General features: G+C 50.5%; 1 protein-coding gene across 4 annotated transcripts; it reads left to right on the forward strand.

Moving 5' to 3' along the window:
- Window positions 1–797: 797 nt before the first annotated feature.
- Abcd4 (ATP binding cassette subfamily D member 4) lies at window positions 798–15,036 on the forward strand. Of its 4 annotated transcripts, none has more exons than XM_041658324.1 (19): window positions 798–910; window positions 2,582–2,700; window positions 2,826–2,953; window positions 4,041–4,180; window positions 5,158–5,274; window positions 5,589–5,714; window positions 6,273–6,323; window positions 8,816–8,910; window positions 9,165–9,286; window positions 9,366–9,457; window positions 9,595–9,684; window positions 11,433–11,641; window positions 11,776–11,867; window positions 12,327–12,363; window positions 12,678–12,727; window positions 13,418–13,470; window positions 13,758–13,834; window positions 14,358–14,473; window positions 14,630–15,036. In XM_041658324.1, exons 1-19 carry the CDS (start codon window positions 873–875, stop codon window positions 14,696–14,698), a joined length of 1,821 nt encoding a protein of 606 aa, XP_041514258.1. In that variant the 5' UTR covers window positions 798–872; the 3' UTR covers window positions 14,699–15,036. The 4 variants fall into 4 exon arrangements, with proteins under 4 accessions (XP_041514258.1, XP_041514260.1, XP_041514259.1 ...); XM_041658325.1 differs by lacking the exon at window positions 798–910 and adding an exon at window positions 973–1,099; XM_041658326.1 differs by lacking the exons at window positions 14,358–14,473; window positions 14,630–15,036 and adding an exon at window positions 14,239–14,325.
- Window positions 15,037–16,281: the final 1,245 nt, after the last annotated feature.

Genomic DNA, 16,281 nt, shown 5'->3' on the forward strand with positions numbered 1-16,281 from the left:
TTGGAGGCCGGTCTGGTCTACAGAGTGATTTCCAGAACAGCTAGGGCTACACAGAGAAACCCTGTCTCGACCCTTGCTCCACTTCTCCCTTTCAAAAAAAAAAAAAAAAGTTCACTTTCTGGAACGTCTTAAAGAGAGGCTCAGCGGTTGTAAGCACTGGATGCTCTTTCACAGGCTCAGGGTCTGTAACTTGAGTACAGACACACTCCGATGCCCTCTTCCGGCCTCTGCAAGCACCAGGTATGCACGTGATACTCAGACATATATGCAGGCAAAACATCCATATACATAAAATAATATATATAAAAAAAAAAAACACGTGTAAATCGTTCTGGGACTAACGAGCTCACCCGGCGAAGGCTCCTGCCACCAGTCCTGACAACTTAAGTTTGCTCCTAGGAACCCTCAGGATGGAAGGAGAAAACTGACTCTTTGTAGTTGTCCTAACTTCCACACTTGAGCCATGGTTCATGTGAGCACACACAAACGCACACACACACATATAATCTATATATGTGTGTATTAATGCATATACATATTCACATATATATTTCTTTTAAGATCACGCTGACTTCTCTGGGAGATGTTTATATTCCGAACTACCTGTTGTCAAAAGAAACCTCCCAGACCCAGAGGGGACGCTCTAGCCGCCGGGCCAGCTCCATAAATTCTGGCTATTCTCTTGCTTTTTCCGGAAAGCCTGCGCTTCCGGGAGCGGCCGCGGCGCCCGAGCCGTCCTCTCTAGCCCCCGCGTCTCTGTGGTCGCTGGCGCTCCTCCCCTTTCCTCCCGGGGCGGGGCCCCGAGCTCTGCGGACTCTGCCCGGGGTGGGCAGGGGGCTGGCTCGGCTGGCTCATCGGTCGCTTCCCGGGTGATGGCGGTCCCAGGGCCCGCAGCCCGAGCTGGCGCCAGGTGAGCAGGGCTAGTGAGGACAGCCGGTAGACGAGGACGCCCTGTCTGGTCAGTGAGGAAGGGCTTGCTGTCCCCGTCGGGTCCTTTCTCGCAACTCTCCTTTCAGTTCTCCGAGCTCTTTGGAACCCCGGCTTCACAGAGCGGTGCTGACTCTGCTTCATTCTTGGAACTGAGGACACCCCTCTATTGGTAGATTTCTCCCTTGGTTCGCATTCTCAATCCCAGTCCGCTCCTCGGACCCCTCCTCCCCCACTCCACACACCCTGTGTATTAACTTTTTCAGACACTTTTACTTAAATTGTCGTGTTATCTTTAAAAAAAAGTAGATAGATAGATTTTGAGGTCATGTAAACAATATGTTGTGATTTTCTTTTGTGGTGTGTTTTTTGTTTGTTTGTTTGTGTTGTTTTTCAAGACAGGGTTTCTCTGTGTAGCACTAGCTGTCCTGGAACTCGATCTTTAGACCAGGCTGGCCCCTAACTCACATAGATCCTCCTGCCTCTGCCTCCCGAATGCTGTGATTAAAGGCGTGCTCCACTACTGTCCAGTTTATATGTTGTGACTTTTAAAAACAGAAAAAAATGAAAGAAAAAAGAAAAAAAAAAACATCAAAAACTTAAAACCGAGCTTTGGGTTTTGAGGTCATCCATGCTATATGAGCTTTCACTCCTGAGTGTGGCCTGGTATCACCCTTATTACTTAGACTATTCCTCTCATTTCCCTAGCAATGGGCACCTAGATTCCAATACCAAGCACCGTGAACTATACTGTGATGGGCATTCCTGCAGTTATCTCTTGGTAGATGTTGCTGATTTTGATCTGGGCTGTCCACCCCGGAGATAATGCTGAGCTGTACTTAATTCTACAAGGTTGCTCTTTGGAGTGGTCACGACCAGTTTATCCTTCCTGACAGCAGTATTTAAAGGTTCTGGTTCCCTTTATTTCCATCTCCAGTATTTGGTATTGTTTCGGTCCCCCTGCCAATATGTATCAATTTGATGTGTGTAGGATAGTGTTCTATTGTGCTAACTTTATTTTTATTTTGTGTGTGTGTGTGTGTGTGTGTGTGTGTAGTCAGGGAACAACTTTAAGGAGTTGGTTCTTTCCACACTGGGACCTGGGGATGGAATTCAGGTCTTAAAGACAAACTTTACCAGCTGAGGCATCTTGTCAGCCACCCTGTGCTGACTCAATACACGTACTGGGCGTGTAGAGTGCCCCTTCCACAGGCTGTTTATCTCCTTTCCCCACTTTCCTTTGAAATATAGCTGACTTGCAGAAATTCCTTGCATGCTCCAGATTATGATTCCTTACTCATTTCGTTCTGTAAATGCCTTTTCTCGTTTAATCAAACTCTGTGGTACTGTGTTGAATAAAAATACTTCAGTGTAAATTAAGTTTTACCCTATATAGTTTGTAGGTTTGGGGTCTTTTCTGAGAAATGTCTTCCCACTGTATCATAAGGTATTGCCACTAAAATACTAAAATACTTTTTTTTTTTACATTTGCTTCTGTTAGGTTAGTAGTGTCACTTTTTGCTCTGATGTCCTCAGCATTCATAAGCCATTCTCTGTGCAAAGCCTGGACCCTCTGTAAAAAATGAGGCCAAGCTGGGGACCTCCCACAAGGCTCTGTCCTCTAAGCCCTTCTCTCCGTGTCTGACATCTGCAGGCCTAAGATAGATCTGCAACTTGTCCAGCGGTTCCTGAGGATACAGAAGGTTTTCTTTCCTTCTTGGTCATCACAGAATGTCTTAATGTTCATGACGCTCTTGTGTGTGACCCTCCTGGGTGAGTGAGTGGGCTGTGGGGGATGGGACAGAGCCTGGGTTTAGGAGTCCTTTCCTTGTCTTTGGCAGGAGGAAGTGTCGTCTTTCCTTCCCCCTTTGATTTCTGGCTCCTCTCCCTCCCCACAGAGCAATTGGTGATCTACCAAGTTGGCTTGATCCCCAGTCAGTATTATGGGGTCCTGGGAAACAAAGACCTGGATGGATTTAAGACCCTGACCTTCCTGGCCGTGGTGCTCATTGTTCTCAACTCCACCGTAAGGACTCCCCTTGGCTCTGTGGTCTCCTTCTGTCTAGGGGAATGCTTGGTGTCACCTAATGTTCAGGAAGCAGGAACCAAGCTCGGGGTGTCTTTCTGCCGCTTTCTGGGAAGTAACAGTTTCCCTGAAGGACAGAACCTTAGGCAGGGCCTTGATCTTGCTATTGGCCTACTTGGAATGGACTTTCTGGTTTAACACTCAGGAGAAATAGACAGTGTCCCTTCCCATCCCAGAACTCTCGTTTCAGGGAACTCAGCACACTTTAAAACCCGCATCTGCAGCCAGGGAGCTGCTGCTTCTCTGGCAGCTGAGGCTGTGGCTCAGCCCGAGTGGTGTCACAGCTCCAGCCTTCCTCCTGCTTCTTTCTTGTCCTTCCACTATGTGAGTTAGCGACACCCTACTTGTTTATCAAGATACCTTTATTGGCTCTTCTTTTACATCTTCCTCAACTTCCTTTTGTTTTCTCCATCAACTTCAACCCCATCTCCATATATGCTTGCTCTCTCAGTTGACAGCTGTTGCCACACTCCTTACTAGCTTGTGAAGTCCTTGTTGTTTCCCTAGGGCTCAGCGTGAGGCTCTTCAGGAAGGGCAGGTGATGGAGCAAGGCTCTCCCAAGACCCAGCCTCCATCAGGCTGGACTAGCAGCAGTTTCTGGGGCTGCCCTTTCTTATCTTTAGGTGACCACTGGGGTGCTTTCAGCCAGTAAGACCTCAGATATGTGGAGGCCTCGTCCATGCTTGGAGGCAGAGGAGTAGATCATACATGGAGCAGACATGGGGCTCCCTGTCTCCAGCTGCAGCTCTGCTCTCAGTTGAGACACACACTGCAGAAAGGGGCTTACAGGGCTTGCCTTTGGGAAGCCTGTTGGGATTTGTTGAAGGAGTAGGCACGTGAGCGAATGGGGAAGGGAAATCTCGTGATTTGAAACCTTAGAAGGGAACTATCCCTGAAGTGAGCCGAGTGGCTTCTGCCTCATCAGCAGAAGCTCCTGCCAGCTCTGAGCTTTGAACCTAGAATTGCAGGAAGCCATCTTTTCCTCCCCTCCCTTCCCCCATTTCCCCCACCCCCACCCTGTGCACAGCTGAAGAGCTTTGACCAGTTCACCTGCAACCTGCTGTATGTGAACTGGAGGAAGGACCTCACCGAGCACCTGCACAACCTGTACTTCCGGGCCCGAGTGTACTACACCCTCAACGTGCTGCGGGATGACATCGATAATCCGTAGGCATCCCTCTCCATCCTTGCTGCCCCCTGATGGCTGTGTGGCCAGCTTAGTCCTGCAGACTCGTGGCCACGCTCGTCTGCAGGAGGCCAGTGCTGCTGCCCAGAGCTGTGTAGGGAAGATGTTCTGCAGAGAGATACTGGGGCTGAGAATAGGGAGCTAAAAGAAAGTGATTAGGAGCAGTTCCTTTTAGCCCGTTTCAAATAATTGAGTTGAAATGAAGTAAATGAAGGAAGCATCCTTGCCAGGCAACAGGCTCTTGGATGTGCAGCGGGGCAGGAAAGCAGAAGGAAAAGAAAATTTTGGATCCCTATTCTGTCACCGCCCTGCCTCTAGCGCTTATGTTCAGTAAGTCTTCGTCTTCCTGTACAATGACGATCACGATAGTCCTGTCTCAGAGGATGTGGTCAGGTGAACTGACACCGTCCCTGGTGGGGCCAGTGTTGTACCCGACATCAAGTGTGGCAGCGTAAGCTGAAATTTTAGAGGTGAGGGATTGCAGAAGGGCTCGTGGGAATAGGGGTCAGGGTGGCCCTGGTGGTGAGATGGGACCTGTGGGATCTCCCCCTCACTCACCAGCCACAGCCTGTGCTGCCTGCCTGGGGTGACCTTTCCTCAGCTCAGGCTGAGCTCCCCAGGGAAGGTCCTGAGAAGATGGGCTCTCCATGGTGACTCAGCCCTGGTGAAACTGTCACAACCAGCCCCGACCTGGAGTCGCCCTGGGTCTGTAGAGATAAGGGAGGATTGAGATTAAGGAGAGGCGTGTTCTTTACCATGCAAAAAGAAAGCTCTATCTTTAGATTTCCGTGGGTCTTCTGATGGTTTGGTTTTGTTTTCCTCTTCTGTATGGTAAATTGAGACATCAGTCTAGAATCCTGGTGAGGGTCTAAGGACTGTGTGTCTGGGTCAGTCAGGGTTGGAAGTGGAGGTCCCCAGCTCGCTGGGCTCAGCTCCTCTTCCGTGTTGGCGGCTGTAGGGACCAGCGCATCAGCCAGGACGTGGAGCGGTTCTGCAGGCAGCTCAGCAGTATGACCAGCCGGCTGATCGTCTCCCCCTTCACCCTGGCCTACTACACGTACCAGTGCTTCCAAAGGTGCAGCCTCTCCCTCCAGGGGCCCTCCCCAGCCTGAGCCTCCCATACCCAGGGCAGGGCAGGGTCCAAGAGAGGCTCTTCTTTCCCACCCGCACCTCAGGGAGGCTTCCCAGCCCACGAGCTCATGACCCTGCCCCCTCTTTGGTCTTGGGATATTTCACCGCTGGCTCAGTAGCTTTAGCCAGGTGTCAGATGTCACAGGGATGCAGAGCTCCATCAGGGGCTACCTGAGAGGGACGAGGCTGGAAGGGGGTTCACCAAGCTATGTGTGTGGCATCCCACAACCCCTCTCACCCTCCGTTTCTGTCTTCCAGCACAGGCTGGCTCGGGCCTGTATGCATTTTTGGATATTTCATCATGGGAACCATGGTGAACAAGACTTTGATGGGGCCCATTGTGACGAAGCTGGTGCAGCAGGAGAAGCTGGAGGGGGATTTTAGGTGTGTCTTCTTGGGTAAGATTAAGGGACAAGGTAATTTCTGTTCCAGCTACTAGCCATGTGTAATCTCCTGGAGGAAATGGGTGTCATATGCATCTTGAGATTTCCGTTCTGACATCTCTGAAGTGAATAATGTACTCGTCTATTGAGAGAACTGTGAGAATTAGGGACATCGTGCATGTGACACAGTGAGAAAGGTGTGGCTTGGCCAGCATCAGCATCCTCTGGGGGCCTTTTCACAAGCTCATGGTCCAGCTGCCCAGTCTGTTGGGCCAGCAACATCCTGCCCCTGCCCCTGCTTCTTGCCTTAGTTAAGCTAAGCATAGGGGAGGAGGTCCCGTAGACAAGAATACACCCAACTCATTCCAGCAAGCTGAAGTCAGCATTGTTTGTACAGTTCCTGTTGCCCCACCCAAGCCCTGGGGGTTTCCCCTTGTGACAGTCCTGGGAAAGGCAGCCACTGTCCACAGAGAGCTGCTGGACCCTATGTTGTATGGGTGTGGACTTGCTCTCCATCCAGGGCTCCCAGCACCAGCACCTTTGCCTTCTATCTACCTAGGTTCAAGCACATGCAGATTCGAGTGAATGCCGAGCCCGCCGCTTTCTACAGGTGAGCCTAGCAGAGGAAGTTCCCCTTCTCCCCACATTAGTATTAGGAAGGGAAAGATAAAGACCACAACCCTCCTGGTACTGTAAACTGTGACCCTCTCCCCAGCCTTCTCTCTGTCCTCAGGTACAGGGACTGCTTGTGAAGCTGGTGGCTTCGTTAGTTAGTCTCAATGGCCTAATATGGGTTCTAAAATGACCAAGGGAAAAGATGAGTGGGTGACTTCATCCTGACTGAGGCCTTGCCTTTGTCTCTCTTGCTGTCTGTGGAGTGACTTTCTCTGTCTCTGCAGTGTGGGGGTGGGGGTGGGCTCCTCACAGAAGGTCACATCTACACTTGCTGGAGCCAAGGGCCTGGTGTCTTGCTGGGTGCTGTGGAGTTGCTTCCTTCCTGGACCAGGGCAGGTCCTGGTGTCTGGGCTGGTAGCATAGGCTGTATTTAAGAAGCTGAATTATTCCCTGGCTCCCCTGTTCTTGGGGAAATCTAATAGATCCTCTGTGCTCAGTCAATCTCTACTGCAGTTAGCAGCTCCCTCCACATGGGGACACCAGGAACACAGAATCTGAGATGAGCCAGGAGGGCATGGAGGCGCACACCTTCGATCCAGACTCAGGAGGCAGAAGCAGGCAGATCTCCGTGAGTTGAAGGCCAGCCAGGGCCTACATAGTGAGACTCTGTCTAAAAGAAAAAAAATACATAAATGACCTGAGCTGGATTCTGGAGGTGAGATGAGTCCAGTGATGCCTGTGTTCTGGATTCAGCAGCTTCTGCTGTGAGATCCCGACGGGTTAGCTCTTACAGCGGCAGACTGCTTCTCCTGCCGACTCTGCCAACTTAAAATACCCCCTTCTTCTCCCCAGTTTTTCTTGTGGAGAATTTCTGTCAAGGCTTGAAGCCTTTTAAGTTACCTCCCCTGGGGAGCTGTCCAAGACTCCCTTAGTGGACACATCTGTTTGTTGCCGTAGTGCTGAGGACACATTTGACACTCTATTCCTAGAGGCAAGGCCACCTGCCGTCTACTGCAAGTTTCTTTCTTTCTTTCTTTGTTTCTTTCTTTGTTTCTTTCTTTGTTTCTTTCTTTCTTTCTGTTTTTGAAACAGGATTTCTCAATGCAGCCCTGGCTGTCCTGGAACTCACTTTTTAGATCAAAGCTATCCTCTAACTCAGAGATCTGCCTACCTCTGCCTCCCACATGCTGGGATTAAAGGTGTGCACCACCACTGGCCTACTGCAAGTTTCTTTCTTTCTTTTTTTTTTTTTTTTTTGTTTTTTTGTTTTTTTTGTTTTTTGTATTTTGAGACAAGGTTTCTCTGTGTAACAGTCCTAGTTGTCCTGGAACTAGCTCTTGTAGACCAGGCTGGCCTAGAACTCACAGAGATCCACCTGCCTCTGCTTCCTGAGTGCTGGGATTAAAGGCGGGCACCGTCACCACCCAGCTTGACTTTAATTTTTATTTTTTTTAATTTTTATTTACTTTATTCGTGTGTGTGTCTGTGTGTCTGTGTGTGTAGGGTGTGTGCTGGTGTCATTAGGGGCCAGAAATGGGTGTTGGTTCCACTGATTCTGGAGTTACAGGCAGTGGTGAGCTGCCTAGTGTGCCTGTTGGGATTGGAACAGCACCCTCTGGAAGAAAAAGCAAGCGTGCTCTTAACCAGGCCTCCAGCCCCCTACTGCCTCGCTGTGTAGCCCTGGCTGTCCTGGTACTCTGTAAATAGGCTGGTCTCAAGCTCACAGAGATAAGTGCTGGGATTATAGGTGTGCACCACTATGCTGGGTTAAAGTTTTTTTTTTTTTTTTTTGGTTTTTCGAGACAGGGTTTCTCTGTGGTTTTGGAGCCTGTCCTGGAACTAGCTCTTGTAGACCAGGCTGGTCTCGAACTCACAGAGATCCGCCTGCCTCTGCCTCCCGAGTGCTGGGATTAAAGGCGTGTGCCACCACCGCCCGGCTGGGTTAAAGTTTTTAAGATTTACTTATTTTATGTGTCTGAGTGCTTTGTTGGCATGTATATCTGTACCATGTGTGTGTGGTACCCACTGAGGTCAGAGGAGGCAGTCAGAACTCCTGGAACTGGAGTAACAAGCAGCTGTGAGCTGCCATGTACTTGCTGGGAGTTGAACCCAGGTCCTCAATAACAAGCAACAAGCGCTGAGCCTTCTTTTCAGTGCCCCCATAGAACTCTTAAATCACAATCTAACATACTATGCAGCTGTCACTGGTTCAATTGTAAAGTAAGAAAGGTGGTAGAAGCTTACATAACTGTTATTTTAGCAGAAACCAGCCAGAGTTTTGGATCTGAACTGGGTCTGGCCAGCTTCAGAGTTCATGACCACAGACTGAGTCATGGTCCTCAAGCTGTGGATGTTCACGGAAGAGAGTGTCTGAGGCTAGGATCAAGCATGGGCGTGGTCTCTAAAGGAGGCTGTGGTGGGGGGTGAAGGTGCCCCAGCCTTGCTGCGCCCCTGCAGGTCCTGAGACATCTCATTCTTTTCCATCAGAGCTGGGCTCGTAGAACACATGAGAACGGACCGCAGGCTGCAGAAACTCCTTCAAACCCAGAGAGAGCTGATGTCCAGGGAGCTCTGGCTGTACAGTAGGCAGACGGGCCCTGGGAGGTGGGACCACAGGATGGGGGTGGTCCAATTAACACTTCATCCGCACACCACCCTACTGTCTGCCTGCCCTGTTAGGGATCCATTTCCTGAAAGGATTAACCAGGGGAGCCATTGCCTTTGCTGTGGGTATCCTAGGGGAGTGGCCTTGCTTGACTTCCTGCTCCACATCCTAAGGGTTCCCCGGCAGAACACATGGGTGTCTCCTGGGTCTCACGAAATCTCTTTCCTACAGTTGGTATCAACACCTTTGATTATCTGGGCAGCATTCTGAGCTACGTTGTCATCGCGATCCCCATTTTCAGTGGGATCTATGGTGACCTGAGCCCCACAGAGCTCAGCACCCTGGTCAGCAAGGTGAGGTCGCTTCTGATAAACCCTTTCCCTGTAGCCCAGTGCCGGGGGGCCTGCACTCACTGCTCTCTGTCCTGACCAGAATGCCTTTGTGTGTATCTACCTCATCAACTGCTTCACCCAGCTCATTGACCTGTCCACCACATTCTCAGACGTCGCTGGTTATACGCACAGGTGAGCAGGGTGTGCCACTAGAAAACACTGATCGGGGAAGGACAGAATCCCACTGTGTGTCAGTGGGCGGGAGACAGAAAGGCGTTTCCCTTTCACCCGGCGTCGAGATCCTGCCTTAGTTCTTCCTTCTTGCCCAGGATTGGAGAGCTTCAGGAGGCCCTGCTGGACATGTCCCAAAAATCCCAAGACTGTGAGAGCCTGGGCGAGAGTGAGTGGGATTTGAGCAAGTGAGTACCGAGCTGTAGTGCGGGTGGAAAAACACGATTATCACCAGCTCGAGTGAACGTGGAGCCCACTCCCGGCTAGGCAGTGGAGATAAGGAGTGGGTGGGAGAACACGGTGATCACCAGCTGATGTGAATGTGGAGCCCCCTCCCCTAGACAGCGGAGATAAGGAGTGGGTGGAAGCAATCTTCATGCTGTACTAAGTGCATTATAAGTGTGCACTGTTGGCTGACACCTTCGTCCTGGCACCCGTTGTATAGATTTACATCATTCTCCAGCAAATGTGCACACCTTCTGCCTGGCACCGTAACAAAACAAAAAGCCAGGCGCGGTGGCTTACACTTTTAATCCCAGTACTTAGGAGGCTGAGGCAGAAGGATTGTTTAAGACCACCCTGAACTGCATGGTGAGACCCTGGCTAAATAAAATAAATATTATATTTTATGAATGTACCAATAAAAATATAGAAAATAGATGAATAAAATAAAGAGGGGTTGGGGAGATGGCTCAGTGGGTAAGGTGCTTGAGGATTTAGGTTCAAGTCTCTAGCGATTGCACAGAAGCCAGTGTGTGTCTTTAATACTACCACAGGGTGGTGGCAACAGGCTCTCAAGGGTTCAGTATCTGGTCAGCCTTGGCAAACAATGAGCTCCAGGTTTAGACCTAAGAAGGAACACACATGACATGACTTCTGGTATCACACGTGAATGCACACATATGCACACATTTGCATGCACCACACAGAACAAAAATAATCTTTTGTATTTTTAAAAAAAAGAACAAAAATCTGAATGATGCCCTCCTTATCTCTTCTTTCTGCTGAGCCCGCCACTGCGCCTTTCCCAAGGTGCCCCTTGTTTCCGTGCCTCCCTCGGACCCAGAGATATCTTTATTCATACATCCCTGGAGTCCCGCAGTGTTTCATCTCAAGGGCAAATTACTTAACCGTTCTGAGTATCATTTCCTTTATCTCTATAAAGGATAGTAATGAAATCCTCCTCCTCAGAAGTAAAAATCAGTTGTCATCCTTGAAAAGTTCTTAGACAGTGGCCACCTTTCAAAAATGGAAATCTGGCTGGGTGTGACACGGGTGTGACCCATGCCTTTAATCCTAGGCCACGGGAGCAGAGGCCAGCCCGATCCACAGAGCAGGTTCCAGGATGGCTTGCACTATGCAAACAACAGAAAAGAGGAACAAACCCCACTAATACTAGCATGAAGTCGTGTAGTCCTGGACAAGTCACTTAGCCATCTGAGCTGGGTTTTTATCAGCCAAGCAGGGCAACCTTCACCGTTCATGGCTGCCAAGACTGATTAAGATAAGTCATGTAGGGCTGGTCACACTGGGTCACAGGTCAGTGTCCCAGCTCCAGCTTCATGCTGATTCGTAGGCTGCCATGACATTTCTACCACAGGCCACCTTAAATGACAGGACCTTTCTCACAGTTCTGCAGACTAGGAATTCAAGGTCTGGGTTAGAGTGGGTGAGTTTGGTTTCTCCCGAGTCACCTTGGCTCCCAGATGGTTACTTCCACGTTTGTGGTCACTTGGCCTCCCTGCAAGCCCTGTCCCTGGGGTCCACTCTGACAGCCTGTTTTAACATCACCCCATCTCGTGCTTTACGCCCTGAGGTATGAGGATTGAAACATCAGTGTCTTGAGTTTGATGGGACAAAGGTGATGCTTCTAAGCCAAGCACTTTACTTGTACTTCTCTCACGGCCTGTCTTTCCACCTCCCTTCTCTGCCCTAGGGCCCCAGGGTGGCCAGTCACAGAGCCATCAGACACAGCTTTTCTGCTTGACCGGGTTTCCATCCTTTCCCCGTCCTCTGACAAGCCCCTGATCAAGGACCTGAGCTTGAAGATCTGTGAGGGGCAGAGTCTGCTCATCACAGGCAACACAGGCACTGGCAAGACCTCCCTGCTGCGGGTGCTGGGCGGCCTGTGGGAGAGCATGAAGGGTGAGCCAGCCCTCCCTGCCCCCGATGCAGCCTTGGCCCCGGTGGGCAGCATGGTGGGAAGCGGGTGAGATGAGAGGAAAGGCAGGTACCTACTCTGCAAGGTCTCCCAATGGCGGCTCCTGTGGGCTCTGCAGGCTCAGTGCAGATGCTGACTGACTTTGGGCCCCACGGGGTGCTGTTCCTGCCACAGAAGCCGTTCTTCACTGATGGGACACTTCGGGAGCAGGTCAGCAGGGTCAGGGGTCCATCCCTCCAACCTCATTCCATCCGCTTACATCCAGGACTTCTAACAGTGTGACAGCCCTAAGCCCTAGGAGGTTAGGGCCAGTAAAGTGCTCCTGTCTGGGAGCTCCCAGCCTCTGAGAACGTACTATGTAGTATTTATGGATTGAACCCAGAGGACTTCCTAGGGTGTCTAGCCAGTAACCCTGTCTGTTTGTTGGGCATTAGAGTTTGCGCTCAGAAGGTTCCAAGACTCTTGCCTCACAGACACACGTCTGAAGGCTACAGCTGCCCCACTGGTTACGTCTGTGTCTCCCCTACTGGGCCCTCAGCCTGGTGTCACCCCTCTGTTTAGAGGGGGAGGAGTCTGCTGCTGTGGGTGGTTCCTAGGGATGCTAAGGGGTCGGACTGAGTGCAGCTGGCTCTTATCACCTGTCCTAGCCAGAGCTGTTCTTGTTTTCAGGTGATCTATCCCCTGAAGGAGATCTACCCTGACTCAGGTGAGCTGTCCCACCTCAACTCCTGTCTTCTCACCCCAGTTGTCCCTGCTGTGCCTGGGTAGCCCCCCCTGCCCCTGGAAGACTGTCTAGCCAGGCTGTTGGTTATCCTTTATCTACTCACTATTTTGGGGTCCTCTTCTTGTCCTGTCTTCCTTTCCCGAAGAGAGACACCACTGGAGAAGGTAAGCAAGTATTCTTTTCACAGGCTGTTCTGTTCTGAGGTTTGTCCCGGGGCGTCTGCCCCTGCTGGGACGTGTGCTCTCCATCCTGCCCGCCTGAGGCCCCAATGTACTGAAGAAGCCTCTGTTTTTCAGGTTCTGCTGATGATGAAAGGATCATGAGGTTCTTGGAGTTGGCAGGCTTGGTGAGTGGGATGGGCGCTGGGGACTCAGGCTCACCTGAGCGCACTGGCCACAGGTAGCCGCTGGCCAGCGGAGCTGTTGCCATTCTGGACCCAAGACTGGGGCAAACGGGGAGTTACACGTTGGCAGTAGGAACAGCAGACAGGGTACAGGCAGTAAGGCGCTGTGCTCTTGCTCTCTGTAGAGATAGTATTTTCATTTTTGGGGTGTGTTTGTGTGTTTTTGGGTTCCAGGGATAGGGCTCAGGTTGCCAGGCAGGCTGGTATGGCAAGCACTCAACCCACTGAGCTATCACACCTCTGTGGAAAATTTTAAAACAATAACAAAGGGCTGGAGAGATGGCTCAGAGGTTAAGAGCACTGGCTGCTCTTCCAGAGGACCTGAGTTCAATTCCCAGCAACCACATGGTGGCTCACAACCATCTACAGTGAGATATGGTGCCCTCTTCTGGTGTACAAGCATACACGCAGACAGAACACTGTCTACATAATAAATAAATAAATCTTAAAAAAGAAACAATAACAGAGCTGATGGAGTGTGTCTGCTTCTTCTGTCACCGTCCTCCAGCTGGCCTGGAGTGCAGGTGACAACGCCTACTGTGGCAAAGCGCTGCTGTGTCGGCATTTGAGGTGGGGATCTGGGACTGCAGAAAACGGGTGGACCTTGTGTGAACTTTGTGTCCTCTGTTCCAGTCCAGCTTGGTGGCAAGGACTGGAGGTCTGGACCAGCAGGTGGATTGGAACTGGTAAGGATGACTATTTCAGGCAGCTCCTCAATGAAGACAGTGGGTCCCAGCAGCCCTGCAAAGGGACAGAATGACTCCTGTCACCAACAGCCAGATGTTGGGCTGGTCCACGCATTCAGGGTCTGTATATAGGGTGCGGTTTGGGCCTCACCTGCCTTGTGGCTAAGCGGAAGGGCCTCTGTCCTGCAACCAGTGTCTGCAATGAGCTTGCTTCTTTCAAGACCTGTTCTTGGCAAAAGTCAAGTCGCCACCTCCTGTAAGGGCTCCCTTCTGGTTACTTTGCCTAGGTATGATGTCCTGTCACCAGGGGAGATGCAAAGACTGTCCTTCGCTCGCCTCTTCTACCTGCAGCCAAAGTACGCAGGTGAGGAGCACACCGTGGGTGCAGGCGCCAGGTGCTGTGTGTGCTCGCAGATGCTCACAGCGTGTGGTCACATGCACCTGTGCGTACCTGTCCGTGACGAGGCATCCCTGTGTCCCCTGTCTGTGATGATCTTGTCCCTTTAGCATGGTCCTGAGAATGTAAATACCCATTATTAAGCTTCCTCAGTTAGAGGGGTTGTGATTAGAGCTCTTTGGATTCTGCCCTAGATGAGTGGGCATCCCCCAAGCTGTGTCTCGCAGGGGCATATATGTGTGGCAGGTATGAACGTCCCGGATTGTACAGTTTGTTATTTATCTGTAGGCAGCTGAGAGAGCTGGGCAGTGCCCACAGGTATGTTCTCTATCCTGGTGTGGCTCTCTTGGACAGTTGTCTCTTTGAGGCAGGGATCCTCTAAGCCAGGGCAGCTGTCTGTCCTCCACACCCCAGGATGAATACTGGTTGGAGGAGTGACAGAGAGGGCAAGAGCAGGGCTGTGATCCTTTGCCACCGTGTGTGCTGTCAGTGCTTGATGAAGCCACCAGTGCCCTGACGGAAGAGGTGGAGAGTGAGCTCTATCGCCTTGGCCAGCAACTGGGGATGACATTTATCAGCGTGGGACATCGGCCCAGCCTTGAGAAGGTACCCATGTCTCAGGGAAGGCCTGAGGAAGAGGAAGAACACAGAGGCCGGGCCTGGCCAGGCCAGAGGCCCCTCAAATGAGGCACTGGGGGGCAGAGGGATTGGGTGACTGCCCTGGCAGCCGTCTGACCTCCGTGGGGCAATGGTCTCTCGCAGTTTCACTCCTGGGTTCTGAAACTCTATGGAGGAGGACGGTGGGAACTGACCAGAATCAAAATGGAGTGAAGCCAAACATGGATGCACCAGGACAGCCAAGCCCTGGGTAGGCCTTCAGTGCCCAGGGCAGACAGCAGAGACTGGTGAGGCAAGAGGCCTCAGACTCACCTCAGGTTCTGTGTAGGAACCCTAGCAGCCGCAGGCCCTGCCAGGCGTGACCCTGCAGGGCACCTGAGGGTCACAGCATTGCTCCTGTGAATGATCAGAATGAGACGGCTGTGGGACTCAAGTACGCTGACTAAATTCAGTGATAGATTTTTAAAATTCTAATTAACCACTTAAATTTTATAAGGTTTTTTTTTTTTTAAAAAAAAAGAATAAACAATAAAAACGTGGTTTTTCTCTACCGTAGAGTGGTCTCTTTGATTGAGTCTCCAGACTTGTCCTGCGCGGTGTGGAGGTCTGCTCTCCTACCTGCCAGGTGCTTCCACTCAGCCTGGAGAGGACACATGTGGCCGGTGCCTGGACCACTGACCCTGGGGACCCTCTGTCTTTGTTATCTTTCGTTCGTTTGTTTCATTACTGGGAATTGAACCTGCAGCTTATGACTCTATGCAAGTGCTTTACCGTGGAGCTACATCTACATCCCCAGTTGTCTGTATTATCTAACTCGGAAGAAAATAATCCCTTTTCCTTATCAACTAAAATAAGGTTGATGGGTTTTGTCTTATTTTTGTTTCTCCTCCCCACACCAAAAAAAAAAAAAATCTGTATTACAGAACAGGAAAAAAAAATTAAGGGGGCTGGAGAGATGGCTCAGAGGTTAAGAGCACTGCCTGCTCTTCCAAAGGTCCTGAGTTCAATTCCCAGCAACCACATGGTGGCTCACAACCATCTGTAATGAGATCTGGCGCCCTCCTCTGGCGTGCAGGCATACATGGAGGCAGAATGTTGTATACATAATAAATAAATAAATATTACAAAAAATTAAGCCAAATGTGGTGGTGCATACCTGTAATCCCAAAAGGATGGTGGCAGAGGCAGGCGGATCAGGAGTTTGAGACTTGTCTGGGCTAAATAATAAGACCCCTACAAGTTAAATAGGCAAACTTCAAAAGCATAAAATAAAGTCATTGAACCCAAAGTCCTTTTGTTGTTGTTGCCAGATTTTTGTATTCTATTGTAAGTATGTGTGTTTATATACATATGTATCGCCCCAGTGCTAGGGGATAGGACATTTTTAAAACTTTAAAAAATTTATTAAATTTTTTCATTCAGTATGTTTTGATCTCCTTCCAGATCCTCTCCGTGTTTTTGTTTTTGTTTTTTCAGGCAGGATTTCTCTGTGCAACAGCCTTGGCTGTCTTGGAACTCACTCTGTAGACCAGGCTGCTTCGACCTCAGATCCTCCAGCCTCTGCCTCCCAATAGTGGACTTGAGCTCAGAGATATGTCTGCCTCCTGAGTGCTGGGATTAAAGAATTATGCCACCATGCCCAACTTGGATGGGACCTTTAAACAAAATCTAAAAAGATCTGCATTGTGTGTGTGTGTGTGTGTGTGTGTGTGTGTGTGTGTGTGTGAACATACTGTCGTGGTCCGCTTTCAGGAGTCCATTCTCTCCTTTCCCCACACAAAGTCCCTAGAATTGGG

The sequence above is a fragment of the Microtus oregoni genome, unplaced genomic scaffold (genome assembly GCF_018167655.1).
Source record: "Microtus oregoni isolate MIOR12 unplaced genomic scaffold, Mior012 000009F_ref0000495, whole genome shotgun sequence".
In the NCBI taxonomy this organism is placed as follows: domain Eukaryota; kingdom Metazoa; phylum Chordata; class Mammalia; order Rodentia; family Cricetidae; genus Microtus; species Microtus oregoni.

Bases quoted from the DNA above. Each gene is read 5' to 3' on its own strand.
- Abcd4 (XM_041658324.1), top strand. From the start codon at position 873: ATGGCGGTCCCAGGGCCCGCAGCCCGAGCTGGCGCCAG. The intron at 5,275-5,588 runs GTGCAGCCTCTC...TCTGTCTTCCAG, and splicing joins ACGTACCAGTGCTTCCAAAG to CACAGGCTGGCTCGGGCCTG. The intron at 13,835-14,357 runs GTGAGGAGCACA...GTGTGCTGTCAG, and splicing joins CCTGCAGCCAAAGTACGCAG to TGCTTGATGAAGCCACCAGT.